Raw genomic sequence first — 15293 nt, 5'->3', positions numbered from 1 at the left:
GCCATGCTCATAGCGAGGGAAATGGAAGTGTGGGACAAAATCTGTTGCAGTGCATTAAATGCTTTTCCTTCGGACATCCATTCCATAATCCATTTGGAGCTGTCAGATTCATCACCAGTGATATACAGTGTAGCATAAAACTGAAGTACAATCTCTCTGTTCCAAGGATGCTCAAATTAGAATACTTTGGTGAGGCAGAAATCATCCAGATCTTGCAACACCTGATTGAAGCATCCAATATTTCGCATTGCAGGGATGTTTGGATATTCATGAGGAAATATCTTTCTGCTCTCATAGAGGGCCCGAGAGTAATAGATGGCCTATTCTTTTGGCCAGAAGCGAGGCGATTCCGCGGTGTGCGTCCCATCATACGGACTATCTTGAAAGAATTTGGGATGCACATTCTGATTGAAATTAGGACCTTTGGCGCCTTCACCCGACGAGAACAAAGGCAGTTCTTCATGAGGGAAAGGATATTTCAGTTCTTCTTCAAGTGAAAGAACTTCATCACCATATGTTGGGGATATAACTATTTGTAAGCCGCCCAGGAGGGGCCGGGTTACGCAAAGAGGATTCACTAGAGAGAAGCCCAAGACCAAGTATGAAGATGGCGGTTCAATAAAGGGCTTAAGGCCCACAGGCGACTTAAGGCCCGTTGTAGTAAACCGCCATAATGGCATGACTTGTATCATAAGGTAGATTTAACTAGTCACCAAGCCAGACACTGTTTATAAGCCGTCCGGGACTCTGTAAGCCACAGGGCGTCAACCCGTGTATATAAGGGGACGACCTGCTGGCGGCTTAGGGCAAGAAACAACTCATCGAGAGCCGTGCATAGCGTATCTCGCTCCCTGGTCATCGAAACATCAATACCAACCCAACTAGACGTAGGCCTTACCTTCACCGTAAGGGCCGAACTAGTATAAACCTCTCGTGTCCTTTGTTCCTATTAACCCCTTCAAGCTTCCTAGTTGTGATGGCTCCACAACTAAGTCCTTTCACGAGGACATCTGAAGTGACAATTCCACGACAGTTGGCGCCCACCTTGGGGCCAGCGCACGGTGGATTCGAGTTCTTGAAGGGCAACTTCGAAGGGCTCAAGGGATACGTAGTGGGCCGGATGACCAAGAGTCGTCCCGGCAAGATCTACATCGACGATGAAGGCTGGGGTCCCGACGCTGGCTCAATTGAGTACGGGTACCGGGTCCCCTTTGGCGGAATCCACGTCTTCATTGGCCGGATCGGTGAGCCGGGCCCTGAGCCAGACAACTGCACCGACCTCGTCGAGATGGCTCAGCACGCAAGGAAGACTCGAGCTCACCCTGTCATGAAGCGTGCCTTCGTGGGCTGCATCCACGGAGAGGAACTCTTTGAAGGATCTGGAGATGGTGGTGAGACGACCGTCCTCTCAGACGGTGATTCGTCCGCCGGCTCAACAGATTCGTTGTACCAAGTGCAAGACGGCGTGCTCGGGGACTCTTATGGTCACCTGGGGGCTTCCTGTTCAAAAACATAGGTCGTATTCAAACCAAAGAGAACATAGCTATCGATACCCACTTGATCGGCATACTGCCAAACCCACTTGGGGGCTTCTTGATCATATTTGAATCATAGCGTAACCCCTTTGGGTCTGACGTGGATCATATTCGAATCAGCGTCATTAAACAACTCTTATGGTCACCTGGGGGCTTCCTGTTCAAACATAGGTCGTATTCGAACCAAAGAGAACATAGCTGTCGATACCCACTTGATCGGCATCGCCAAAGCCACTGGGGGCTATATGATTGTATTCGGATCTTAGCTTAACCCCTTTGGAACGGTTTACTGATCGTATTCGAATCAGAAGCCTATGAACATTGTTTATTATATATCATAAGCATAATTATTTGACTATCTTGAGACCCTTTTGAAAGCACTATGAGATGGCTTTTGTTCTTCCGGCTTAATATTGATTATCCCAGGTTGGTAAGTGCCAGGTGAACATTATATGTTCCAATTTTTAGGAGTTGAATTTATCCGCATGGTGAAGGTCATATAAGCAGGTGAGATTACCAAAGGGATTGCAGGTATGCTATGGTGATTATGTTTAACAAATGTAATCAAAAACTGGCCTGTATATGATGTTTGAGGTTTGCCCTCTGGGTTATCAATACCTTGTGTGTCCCTGATGTGATAAACCGCCAAGGGAATTTTGCTTGTTTTATATGCAGGATAAGGCAAGCAAATTTCAGTGTCAAGAAAATAGATGGTCAACATAAGCCAGAAACATATAGCGATGGCGGCTTATGAAAGTATTAAGCACCAGGAACATGCGCGAAGGCATGACAAACATTGAGAAGTTTTTACTACCCTATTACAAGACTTCCTGGGTCTGAATAAATGAAGCATTGTTTTTTGTAAAAGTTCTAAAAACACCTGGCGGTTCACTCCTTCGGCAGGCTTGAAGACTCCGGATTATCCTTCTCCGCCTCTCCGTCGGTTGCTTTGTCCTGGAAGGTGGACGAGGCCCAGTCAATGCCACTCAAGGCTTCAAACTCAGCCTCATCATCTATTAAACCGGCTGGGTCCACTTCAGGGGCAAAGGTATGCTTACGCATTGGAGGGATCAGGCTGACTTGGTCATATGGAATGTTTGGAATTCTCCGGTTCTCGCTATCATAGCCCGACGAATACTTAGTAAGATCAGTATCATCCTAATAAGGGTAGCCAAGGGACGCACGACTTTGACACAGGTGGTGAAATCTTGATCATCAAATACAGTACCGTCCTCCTTCAGGCTCGGATATCCAAGAGAGATGTCAGCCAAGTCAAGCTCTAGCATCCATGCCTTTGCCCGGCTTAATGCGGCCACGGCTCCGGCTCTTGAAGATGCCCGCCTTAAATCCTGAATTCGTTGAGGTAGCACTGCGAGATGCTTCAGCACATCTTGTAGGAGGTGGGGAGTGGATAAGGCCACAACGGTCAAGGCACGTTGTGACCCGGAGTACAGCTGTTCCACTAAGGTGTAAACCGCCTTAAGCTTGATCAACATGTTTTGCTTGAGGTTGGTACTCCTGGGGCCTGTATGTTCACAAGCATAACCATGAGCCGGAGGTAACTATTACAATAGTCATTGGAAGATTACAATGTTTGAGGTTTTGCAGAGTAACTTACCTAAGATGGCAGAGACCATTTGAGATATCTGCCTTTTTAAGTCAGACAGTTCGGTTGTTGCCTCTGCAAGAGATGCTTCTGCCGTCTCGGCCCGGGTCACTAGTGAAGCCTTCTCATCAGCCCAGGCTTTCTTTTCTGACTCAAAATTTTTCTTCAACTTCTCATTTTCAGAGACACTGAATTCAAATTTGGAGTTGGCCTTCTGAGTTTCAAGTTCTTGGGTTTCCAGCCGGCTCTTCAGGACAGCAAGTTCCGACTCAAATTGACTTATGGTGACCTGCATTGATACCAGGTTATGGTAAGGATCATGGTAAGGTAACATTTAAGTCCCAAATATTTTTACACGTAAAGATACTTGGCACTTGGGGGATAGTGCAAAGTCATTTTTTGCTCAACATATTGAAGACCCGACTCAAATGAGCTGGCCCTTTGGGGCTACCAATTGCTCATGTCAAAAATTCAAGGTACACAAGCCTCAGTCCATCACATTGAAAGATCCACTACTTAGTTGGTAGAGTACAAAGCTCTTAACCTTATGGACGTGGGTTCAAGCCCCATGGTGGAGATTACATCATATGATATTATTATCAATGAATTATATACAAAGTCCCAGCTCAGTAATATCTTACTGAGCCGGCCCTTGGGGGCTACACGTTGCTGCTCCAGTTTACATGATCATATTTACAAAGTCCCTGCTGCATAATGACCTGGCCCTTGGGGGCTACACTGGTTGAAGTTTTATGAGCATAAGGCAATTACAAGTCCCAGGTTGCTGCAAGCATGACAACCCGACACTTGGGGGCTACAGGTGATATACATATAAAGGGGAAAAATCTTAAAATTCTCAGTTTTGAGAAGATCAGATTGACCTAGTGTTTGCAACAATCATGATCTGGTGTCACCAATAATTATGACCCGGCGTCGGCTACAGTTATGACCTGGTGCTACCAATATTTACAAGCCGGCAATTTTGGTTATGATAAACCGACAAGTTTTACCTATTCAAGCCAGCTGAAAGTCAGATGAGTATTTCAAGACCAATATGTTTTAAGCCGGCGCTTTGGAAGCTGGTTCAAGTGGATCATTTCTTACAATATTTCTCTACAAGAGACCAATGCAAGCAAATTGACTCTGAAGCTGGCCTATTGACCCGGATTTCTCAAAAGAAGTATCTAGATTTTTTGCATTCACAAAGTTTGAACATATCTACTAAAGGAGATTTGCTATGAGTTCATGGGCATGTATCAAGAAGGAAATGACAAGGATTTAAAGATGATCAGGTGTCGGCTTACAAAAATTTAACCCGGAGCACAACCTATCAAGTTTGTTCTTGTGTTTATTTTACAGGATCAGTTTAACATTGATAAACCCAAATTAAACTGGGGGCTAATGTTGGGGATATACCCCGCGGTATGACCCGGCCGGAATTGGCAACTCACTGGTGACCCGCCCGGAGCTTGGCGATTCATAGATAACCTGCCCGATTTTGGCAACTCATTAGTAACCCGGCGGGCGGGTCAGATGGACAACAAGGCCCAAAGCCCAGAAGGCCGGCTCACGTTATGATAGGCCGGATTAAGAGGAAAGGGATGACAAATATTTCCTTTACGAGGAAGCAAGACCCGGACTTGTAATCAACTTGTAAGAGAAGATAGACTAGTCCTAGTCCTACTAGGACTCCACATGTAACCCGCCCCTCTAACTTATATAAGGAGGGGCAGGGCTCCCCAAAAAAGGGCAAGGCAAGAAGAAACAATAATCTCTAGGGCTAGACACAACTAAAGGGGAGTCGGCTTATGCGGCGTCTCCCAGATGAGTATAATGAGATCTAGCCACAAACATCATGTAGGGCTATTACCGGATGATGTTTCCCGGGGCCCGAAGCTGTCTAAATCCTTGTCTTGTGTGTTGCGTCTCTCGTCCCGATCAACCCCTCTCAAGCTACCGCATAGATGCGATGGCTCCACAACTAAGTCCTTTCACGAGGACATCTGACGTGACAATTCCATGACACCATATACAACAGAGCCGGTACGATGAGTAGACACAGATTTTTGTGCGGAGGGACCAATATCTGGTATTCTTGTTGTTGTGTCGATAGACAACTTGAGCGGAGGTCGAGCTAGTGGCACAACAGAGGGAGCCGCAGAGGTAGAGGGCAACAGAGCATCTTCTTTTACGATAGGCACTAAAGCCAAATCAAGAACCGAGGATGGTTGAGGTTGTTCCTCGGGAACCTGTTGTTGCTAAACAGTTTGAGAATCCAAGACCTTGGGTAGTTCATGAGCAGGAGAAGCTTGGGGTTCGGAGTGAGGGATTTCACCTTCCTCAGAAACAGTTCGCTGGGATGGAACAACAACTTGAACAGGGGAGGTCACAGGCACTGATTCGGTTGGCATTGGCGAGGAAGGAGTATCTGAGTCTTTGACTAGGGGTTGCGATGGAATAGCTGGCTCAGGAGACTTTTCTTTCTGAGGTTGAGCCTCTGGGCGATCAGGTGACTTTTCGGTCGAAGCATGCGGTACATTTTTCTTCACAGTTTTCTTTTGCCGCTTCTTCGTTTGCTGAGTAGTTTGGTCATTATTGCCTTTGACAAGATTGTCGTAGCCAGTAACTTTTGCTTGATGCTCAAGACAGATCTTTTGAACAATTTCATCTAGATCCATGTGAAAACGCAACCTTCTGTGTCGGAGGAGAATCAAAGCTTTGAACGCTACACCCCTCTTAATAGTATGGTGGTCCTATGACTCAATAAAGAGAAGAGACAACGAAATAAATGCTACGTCTTCACTTCGTCTTTAAACTCCTCGGTCGCAGTCACTTCCTTCAGACACACACCGAACCAATTGCTTCACGTCAGCAATTTTTGAGGGGTCACTCTTGTTATCATAATCTTCGGTGATAACCTTCACTGCTACGCAGAGGATTATCTTCGTCGTTTGAATCAAACTCCTCTTGATTCGAGGGACCTGTTACTCTGTGTGCACTAGCAAACACATAAGTCACATACTATTTATGTCAACAAACTCCAAAACATAAGGAGGCAAATTATTGCACCAACAACTTCGAGTGTTCATTTTAACTATACTGTTATTTAGTGAACTTTAATTTTATTTTCACATGAGCTCATCCTCTAAACATTATTAAAGTAAAATTCATTTTTGTAAACATTGAACTGCTTATTTTTAATTTGATCTTCCTCGTTTTGTTTTAGAAATGGGGAAATCCACAAAAAGGTGTGTGCAAACATCTTTTAATACAAACATGACTTTTATCGTTGACCTGTGTGAACTTTTTTAATACAAATATCTTTAGGAGTTGTTTGTCCATTACGATATTTCTGATCCAACCTTGTTGTAACACCTCGCGCCTCCCAAAATAGATCTTCAAATTTGTTATGGGCGTGAACCCAGCTGTGCGGTCAAGAAATCTCCATTGAGTTAATAGACCGCCTTAAGAATTCAGGCACCCGACATCTCCGCCTCGTGGACAAGCCTCCATGCTTGTTTTGTTAACAAAGCCAGGTTGAACAATTCCATTTTCTTGAATCCATTCCGCCCATGTATTTTGGTTGGGTCATATCATTCCATGACACTCACTCTGTTTTTGGTTGTCCCTGCTTTGCACCCACCAAAATTTTCTAATCATACCATCAATATGTTCACAAAGCCCTCTCGCAACTTAAAGCACCTGTCAATCGATTTTTTTGTTCAACCCATCCTTGTATGAACTTCCATACCCCATCTTCAAGGTATTTGAAAACTCTGTTTTTATTTCCCCACCTCAATTAGCATACCAAGATATCGGTCTAACAAATTTTCAACATACACATTTAATGCTTGTTTAACTTCCCCTCTCAGCCATGAGAACACCCTTTGTTGAAGAAGATCAACGAGTTATTTTAAGTTTATTTTTGCCATGACGAACTGCAATACAATTCCAGAGCTGCCACTTTCTCATGTGATGCTTGTGCATTGGCCTTCATACAGAATAGGCTATCATCGACAAATAATAAATGACCCAATTTGGTGCGCTTGGTGCAACTTTCAGACCAAGCATCTTTGAACTCCTACTGCTTTCTTTCAACAAGGAAGACAAAATCCCTCCATTGCTAGCAAAAATAGATAAGGAGATATATGGTCACCTCTCATCGGTTTAAAATTCTCAAATAGTTTTCCATTGAATAGAACTAAAAAGGATATGGTCCGTACACACACATCACTAACAAATCTAAACAAGGCTAAAACCCAACTTCCCGTAATAGCTTCCAAATAATTAAATTCCACTCTTATCACATTCTTTCATCATGTCAATCTTCAGGGCACAAGTTCTATGCTCCTTAGACTTGTTAGTTTCATAAAGTGTAAGCATCCAAAGGCCAAGATGATATTTTTGGTATTTAACCTTCCTGAAACAAATGCAGACTATTCGAGTATATAACCTCCAAAAGGGAGGAAAGTCAATTTTTGGTCCCTCAAGGCCTCAACTCTTTGACTGGGCCGGTTTTGATCCCTAAACTAGACATCTTACACCCTCAACACAAACGAGTCGATTTCGGTGATGAGTCAACATGTGTTTGGCTAGTCTTTATCCACAAGGTTATATTTTTTGTTTCTCTCATCAATCCTTCTCATCGTATCTCTCATTTTACGCGTGCGCAAGTTTTTTTTCCTGTGTGTTGTTATATATTTGGTTTTGGTTTTCTGTTTTTTTCTTAGGTTTATATATTTCCTTTTCGTTTTTTCAGATTTGGTTTTCCTTTTTTTATTTTTTATTTTCACATTTTGTTATTTTTTATTTTTTTCACATTTTATTATTTTTTATAGTTTTCACAATATATGGTGAACATTTATTTCAAATACACGTCGAACTTGCTCTAGTATATGATGAACATTTTAAATACACATTGAACTTTTTTATATATGATGAGCACTTTTTGTTATATATATGGTGAACATTTTAAATACACATGGAACATTTCTTAATATATGGTGAATTTTTTTAACTATATATGATGAACATTTTTATAATGCACACATAACATTTGTTAATATACATTGAACTTTTATATATAACACATACTGAACAACTTTCTAAACTATATATTCCTATTTTTAATAAGTTTTAAAATATCTAGCTACTAAAAACAACAGCTGATTTTTTGTATGAAAATCTGACTTAGAAACCAAAGAAAAATAATAGAAAACGGCAGAGTGGGCCGTCCCACGGGCGTCATACACTCATACTAGACCGGTCATGGGCAGAGTGGGCTGAAGCATATACTGTGGTTGGTTGCAGCCCCACGCAAAACCCAGCCGTTGGCATCCCAAAAGGGTTACAGCGCTTCCCCGCCGCCGTTTCAGCCCAGCTGCCCCCCCCCCCCCCCCCCCCCCCACCCATCCCAAATCAGTCTCTCCTCGGTCTCTCTCCCCCCTGCGCCGCCACCCCCACCGCCACGGCGCCTGCCGGTGAACCCCTCCGTTGGCGACCATCGCGCTCGCCACCACCCTCCCCACCGCTCGGCTCCTCCTGCGCGGGCGCATGGCCTCCTCCGCTTCCGTTGCGGTCCTCACCGCACCCCCCTTTCCCACTTGCCCCTCCTCCGACGACTCTGACGACGCCAAGCCCCTCCCGCCTCCACCCGCGTCGGGAGAAACCCGCCCTCCTCCGCAGCATCAGCAGAGGCCGCGGTGGTGGCAGCTGGAGCGCGACTGCAACGTGGCCATGAAGGCCCTGGCGCGTGCGGGCGAAGTCGACCAGGTGCTCGCCCTCTTCACCGAGCTCAGGGCTTCCAGAACCGGCCCGGGTGGTGCCTGGCCGCCCAGTGTGCTCTGCTACAACACTCTCGTCAACGCGCTCGCACAAGCTGGCCGCGTGGAGGAGGCACACGACGCGTTCGACGAAATGCTTGCAGCAGGGGTGGCGCCCAATGCATCGTCCCTCAACATCCTTGTCAAGCTGCATTCGTGGAGATCTGCGCGGTTTGACCTCGCGTACGAGGTGATCATCCGGTTGCAAGAGCTCGGGGTGGAAGCTGACGTGGGCACTTACTCCACGCTTGTCACGGGGCTGTGCCGTGTGGGGAGAGTGGGCGAGGCATGGGGCGTGCTCGAGTGGATGCTGGAAGTGGGGTGCCGTCCCATGGTGCAAACTTATACGCCCATTGTACAGGGGTATTGCCGTGAAGGTCGTGTCGACGAGGCCAAGGAGCTGATGTCCACGATGGAAAATACTGGTTGTCCTCCCAATGTAGTCACCTACAATGTTCTGATCAGGGCTTTGTGTGATGCTGCCAGATTTGACGAAGTCAGGCAGGTTTTAATGGATAGTAGAACCAAGGATTGGAAACCCAGTACTGTCACCTACAACACATTTATGAATGGTCTCTGCAAGAAAGGTATGGCTAAGGAAGCACTTGAGCAGTTGGATGTTATGCTCGGCGAAGGGCTGGATCCCACAGATTTCACTTTGAGTATTCTTCTGAATTGCCTTTGCCATGACAAGAGGATTCATGATGCCGTATGCTTGCTGGAGAGGAGCACATCATTGAAATGCTATGCTGGTGTTGTTGCATACAACACTGTGATGAGCAGGTTAGGTGAAATGGGACATTGGATGGGTGTTCTAAAGTTGTTAACAGACATGATCAAGAGAGGTGTCATGCCAAACACGAGGACGTTCAACATTGTCATTCGTAGTCTTTGCTTTCGCCGAAAGTTCTCCATAGCCAAGAGCCTCGCAAGTAACCAAGGTTTTGCTGCAAATGTCGTGACATACAACACACTCATTTATTTTGTTTTTTACTACAGTCGAAAGCTCAGTGAGGTGAAGGACCTAATATTTGACATGACAGCAGAGAGGATTGCTCCAGATGAAGTTACCTACACTATAATCGTTGATGGATTATGCAGAGATGGATTTTTTGATACAGCCACTAGTTACTTTCTAGAATCGCTTGAGATTGGACTGTCAAGGGATCTTTTTGCTGTCCTTACAAACAGGCTTGCTCACAATGGCAAAATCTGGGAGACTATTCACATATTCAAGGGAATGGAAGAAAAAGGTTTAATCCCTGACAATTCTATATTTGACCTCACAATCAGAATATTCTGTAGGGCTGGTTATTGTCACGACACAGATATGTTTAAGCTTAACTTTATTCTGGATACGATGTTGGGAAAGCAGTGAACTGAACCCTTGTGTATCTAGGGAAGCCGGCAACAATTGAAGGTAGCGTACTCTTTCTTTCTGTTCTTCTGGTGATTCCAATTTAGATGGATTAATGTTGTTCCCACTGCTGAATACTTGCGGATGAATAACAATAGTATATTTTACACTGAACTTGCAACTTTGTTCTAACCATTGCAATTAGCATTTGAGATTACGGAATCTGAATCTATAAGTGTTGCATGCCAAATTGTTGTGCCGTGTAATTATCAATGGCTCTCAATGATCTTTGTTCCAAACAATCATCACTAGATTTTCCTCTAACCATATTTTATTATGTGTTCTCACTTCTCAGAAATGTTGCCTGTACCATAAAAATCAGACATAATGTGCTAATTAATAAGAAAATTTGTCCCTTTTGAGGGAAAACGAAAGTTCTTGTGCCTAAACAAATATTTTCTTTGTAGCACATTATAAGTGAGTAACATATAGGAGTAGTTATATTCATTTTTCTGCCTGGTTCTCAAGTAGGGATGCAAATTTCTGATCTTCAGGGTACCCTCTGACCCTTGTTTGTTCAACCAAATGAACTAAATTTTCAAAGTGATGTGACTTTTAAAAGTTTAGTTCATTTGGTTGAACTAAAGAGGGCCAGAGTGTTATGACCGGCATATTAGGGGCTTAGCCCAGTTAGTTGTGGCCCAGTTTATCTTATCGTTATTAGGGGCTTAGCCCAATTATCTTGTTAGGAGGATTATATAAACTCGTGTAAGGACCCGTTTTGGGATTAAGCAAGAAGCAATCATATTTGCCCGGCTTCCTTAGGGAGCCGGGAGAGCTAACCCTAGCCGCCGCTGCTCTCTCTCTCTCTCTCTCTCTCTCTCTCTCTCTCTCTCTCTCTCTCGTGCGCACGCAACGACGGCGCCCCAGCGCCGGCGACCACGCCATCCCTCCTTCCACCCCTACAACCTGAGACCACGCCCTGGTAGGGATCCGGTTCCTACCAATTTGGTATCAGATAGCTTCGGTGCGATTATGTCCTCGCCGCCGCCCACCCCGACCCTTCTGCTACCGACCGCGACGACCGCCCCGATGGCCACCACGGCCAGCGCCACGCTCTTGCCGGTGCCGGTCACCTCCGCCGCGCCCGTCCCCGTCGTCTTCACCCCGGAGGAGATGACGGCTGCCATCTGGGATCTCACCCAGGCGGTCACGGGCATCTACACGTTCCTCGCAAGATCCTATGGCCGCAGCCGCCTGTGCCCTTCGCCTCCGCCCTGCCGCCGCAACAGCCGCCGTCCTCGGCGACCCCCGTCGCCGTCGCCATGCAACAGCTGTCGTGGCAGCCACCACTAGCGACGAACCCCGACGCCTCCACCATGCAGCAGGAGCAAGACCATGGCCCTGGGCATCCCGACGACGGGCCCGGGGGTGCCCATCCACCAGGTCCGTCTCCGTTACCGGCCTGGCTCGCTGGGTCCCTTGCGCCGGTCTACACGACGGCCTCGGTCGGGCCGCACGTGCTGCCTCCGCCGGCGACACACCCAGCCATGCAGTTTGGCGGGTCCTCGGGCTACGCCGAGCCCTTCGCCAGCGTCGACGGGCCCCTGTTCCAGGGCGGCACCCTGATGCCCGCCTACTCGGCCCCGTCATCCTCGCTGCGTCGTGCTGATGAGGCGCACCTGCCCGTCGTCCAGGTCCAGACGCTGCCAAGATTCTCCAAGCTGGAGTTTGCGACGCACGACGGCACCGTCGACCCCCTGAATTGGGTCAACCAATGCGACCAATTTTTCAGGGGACAGCGCACGCTCGCGTCCGACCGCACCTGGATCGCCTCGTATCATCTCCGAGGAGCCACGTAGACGTGGTACTGCGCCCTCAAACAGGACGAGGGCGGCATGCCACCATGGGAGCGCTTCCGCAAATTGTGCCTCTTGCGCTTTGGTCCGCCTATACGCGGGAGCCGTCTGGCGGAGCTTGGGCGTCTTCCGTTCCTCACCTCGGTGCAAGACTTCGCCGACCGCTTCCAGGCACTGGCGTGCCACGACCCCGGCGTTTCGGCTCGTCAGCGGGCTGAGCTCTTCGTCGGCGGCCTACCGGACCACATTCGCGTGGACGTGGAGATGCGCGGGCCACAGGACCTCCAGATGGCCATGTACTACGCCCGCGCGTTCGAGCGTCGCGCGGTGGCCATCCAGCAGGCGACACCGCCCTGGGCCGCTGGGCCGCCACCCTGGCCGGAAGTTCCCGCGCAGGGTCGGCCTGCCCAGGCTTCCGCGGCGCCCCTCGCCGCGGCTGCGGCATGCCCGTTCCGCCGGTTCACCCCGGCCGAGCAACTCAAGCGTCGCCGCCAAGGGTTGTGCTTCAACTGCGACGAGCCCTACGTATTGGGCCACGTCTGCCCACGACTCTTCTACCTGGAGGTTGCAGACTACATTGAGGTGGACCCCGCCGTCGCCGGGCTCGGCGACCAGCCCGCCCCAGTTGACGCGGAGGTGTTTGGCGACCGTTGATCTGCCCCGCCTTCCAGCTCGAGGACGAGCTGTTTGTGCAGGCGGGGAGAGATGTTATGACCAGCATATTAGGGGCTTAGCCCAGTTAGTTGTGGCCCAGTTTATCTTATCGTTATTAGGGGCTTAGCCCAATTATCTTATTAGGAGGATTATATAAACTCGTGTAAGGACCCGTTTTGGGATTAAGCAAGAAGCAATCATATTTGCTCGACTTCCTTAGGGAGCTGGGAGACCTAACCCTAGCCGCCGATGCGCTCTCTCTCTCTCTCTCCCGCGCGCGCACGCAACGACGGCGCCCCAGCGCCGGCGACCACGCCCTGGTAGGGATCCGGTTCCTACCACAGAGAATACCAAAAGGGTAGACATTTGCACCCCGATTCTCAAGTAAGACACACCTCTAGTGATTTTCATCGATACATTTAGTATATTAACTGTAGGTTACCTGTTGCTACTTGGAACCAATACTTTATGATGTAAAGCGCTTAGTCTGACAATTGTGCCAATTTTTTAATATATATTTTGGCAGCTGAAATATCCTGTAGTGTTTGGTATACCTCCCAAACTATTATGAACAACGCCTCCTCTAGCACACTGCACACTATGCAATTCGAGTTGGTCTTTTTATCCAAACTTTGCACAAAGTAGCACTCCCTCAGTTTCTTTTACTCAGGTTTTCTTTGAGTTATACATCTCACATTTCAGGAACTTATTTCTTCTTTTAATTATTTCCCTCCTTCCAACAGACATGAATGAAGAGTCGACATTACTAAAGATACTGACACATGTTGTGTCTGGCTTTTATAACACTCTGTACATGGTACGAAGATGGCCACATGCCTGTTCATGTTAACATATTCCACACTGCCACTCGACAGATGAAGTCTAACTGGTGAGTTCTGGAAAGATTGCCAGACTTAGTTGACAACATAGAAAGATTTTTGTAGTGGGTACTGAAGTGAAATTACATTGATTTACATAAATGGTGTTACTTTTGTATCTGGTGTTGTAAAGTAGTAGTAAGATCTAGCAAGAAATATTTATAGCTGATATCATAATTCTCTTGGACATTGGTATCATCATTTCTTTGAATTTTATACAAGTTCTGTCATACATATCTATGCTACAAATATTTTAGTTACTAGGATGCTGAATTTCCCCTGTCGTCTATTCTATTTTCCACAACTGTGACACCTTAGCCTTGCCTGGTTGAAATTATGCCTAAGTGTGGCTGGTCAGTAGCATGGGGACGTAAGTCGAGATATGTACCACCTTGCTAATTTAAAGAGGGGTAGTCACAAATATAAATAAATACCAAAGGGCTCCCAAGGCAATAAGGTCCTGCTAGCCCTTTTTCTGCGAAGCAATGACAAAAGCATAAGCAGCTTAATGCATGTGCGGGCATACCAGTATGTACATTTGGTCTAGGCCAGTTGGAACCTTGTTGTGATACAACATATTGGCTTCACTTTTTAATCTACGAATCCTGTTTCTATTATATCCGCACTACTTTAGCTTCCTGTTTTCTGCAAGCTTTGTTATCAGCAACATGCTGCACAGGTGGGATTCGAATGTAACTCAAACACGTGCTTTTACTGCACCTGTCTTTTGTGAGTGTAATCTTGCTGGGTGTCTGGGTCTTTTCGGTAATTTGTGTAGCAGACACATGACTCTTAACAGGACTCAGATGACCATGAAGTTTTGAAATCAATATATTTTTCATCTTTATTATCTTGTTTGAAGGTATTGGTATTTTAAATAATTTTCCTATCAGCATGCTATTGCAATTTCAAAAGGAGTATCCTAAATCATTTGTGCTGGCAGGATTCTTGTTATCTGGTTCAGATGAAATTTGATTAGCGAGGTGCTGGGGTTGCTATGTGTTTTGTTCTCTATCTACAATAGGTAGAGTGCATATAGCATCAGGTGTTGGGGTTACTCTACATGGAGCTCTTTATAGAAGAGAGAAAAGTGGCAGGTACAATTATTTGCTTATTACGTTCAGATGAATTGTTCCTTTGTCTCAAGGTCATATTTTATTGCTCTAAGTAGATGTAAATGTTGTACGGTAGCCAAATGTTGCACTCTGGTATTATGGTCCTCTGAGTACTTAAAATAGGTTCTATGATGTTGTTGTTTTTCCTCTTATGATTATCACATCGAAACCACATTCAGTGGAAACATGGAATGTTGGAAACCATGTCATGGACCACTCCATTAAAAATGTACAAGCGATATCAAGATTTATTGAGCCTGAAATCTCAAACCTTCCTTGCTCCACCTTCCTCCCTAACAATCTCCACCCACATGTGCTGCATAAAAATTTAAACCAACGAGAACTCAATGATCTAGGACTTTTCTGTGCCAGCCCTCACAATCTCCTTCTGTTGCCACTTGCCACCATGCTTGTAGTCACCCCTTGTTTTTACAGGATATAGCAACAAAGGCCCCTACTCCGTCTCA

The 15293-nt window shown here is 46.4% G+C and overlaps 1 protein-coding gene across 1 annotated transcript; it reads left to right on the top strand.

Moving 5' to 3' along the window:
• The first annotated feature begins 8552 nt into the window (after positions 1-8552).
• Positions 8553-13900, top strand: LOC123114750 (pentatricopeptide repeat-containing protein At1g09900). The gene is made up of 2 exons (XM_044536177.1): positions 8553-10383; positions 13577-13900. The coding sequence occupies exon 1, from the start codon at positions 8695-8697 to the stop codon at positions 10339-10341; it is 1647 nt and encodes a 548-aa protein (XP_044392112.1). The 5' UTR covers positions 8553-8694; the 3' UTR covers positions 10342-10383; positions 13577-13900.
• The last annotated feature ends 1393 nt before the right edge of the window (positions 13901-15293 follow it).

This window comes from Triticum aestivum, chromosome 1B (genome assembly GCF_018294505.1).
Source record: "Triticum aestivum cultivar Chinese Spring chromosome 1B, IWGSC CS RefSeq v2.1, whole genome shotgun sequence".
NCBI lineage: Eukaryota > Viridiplantae > Streptophyta > Magnoliopsida > Poales > Poaceae > Triticum > Triticum aestivum.
Note: the sequence above shows the minus strand (reverse complement) of the source record. Positions and strands in the feature narration are given on the sequence as shown.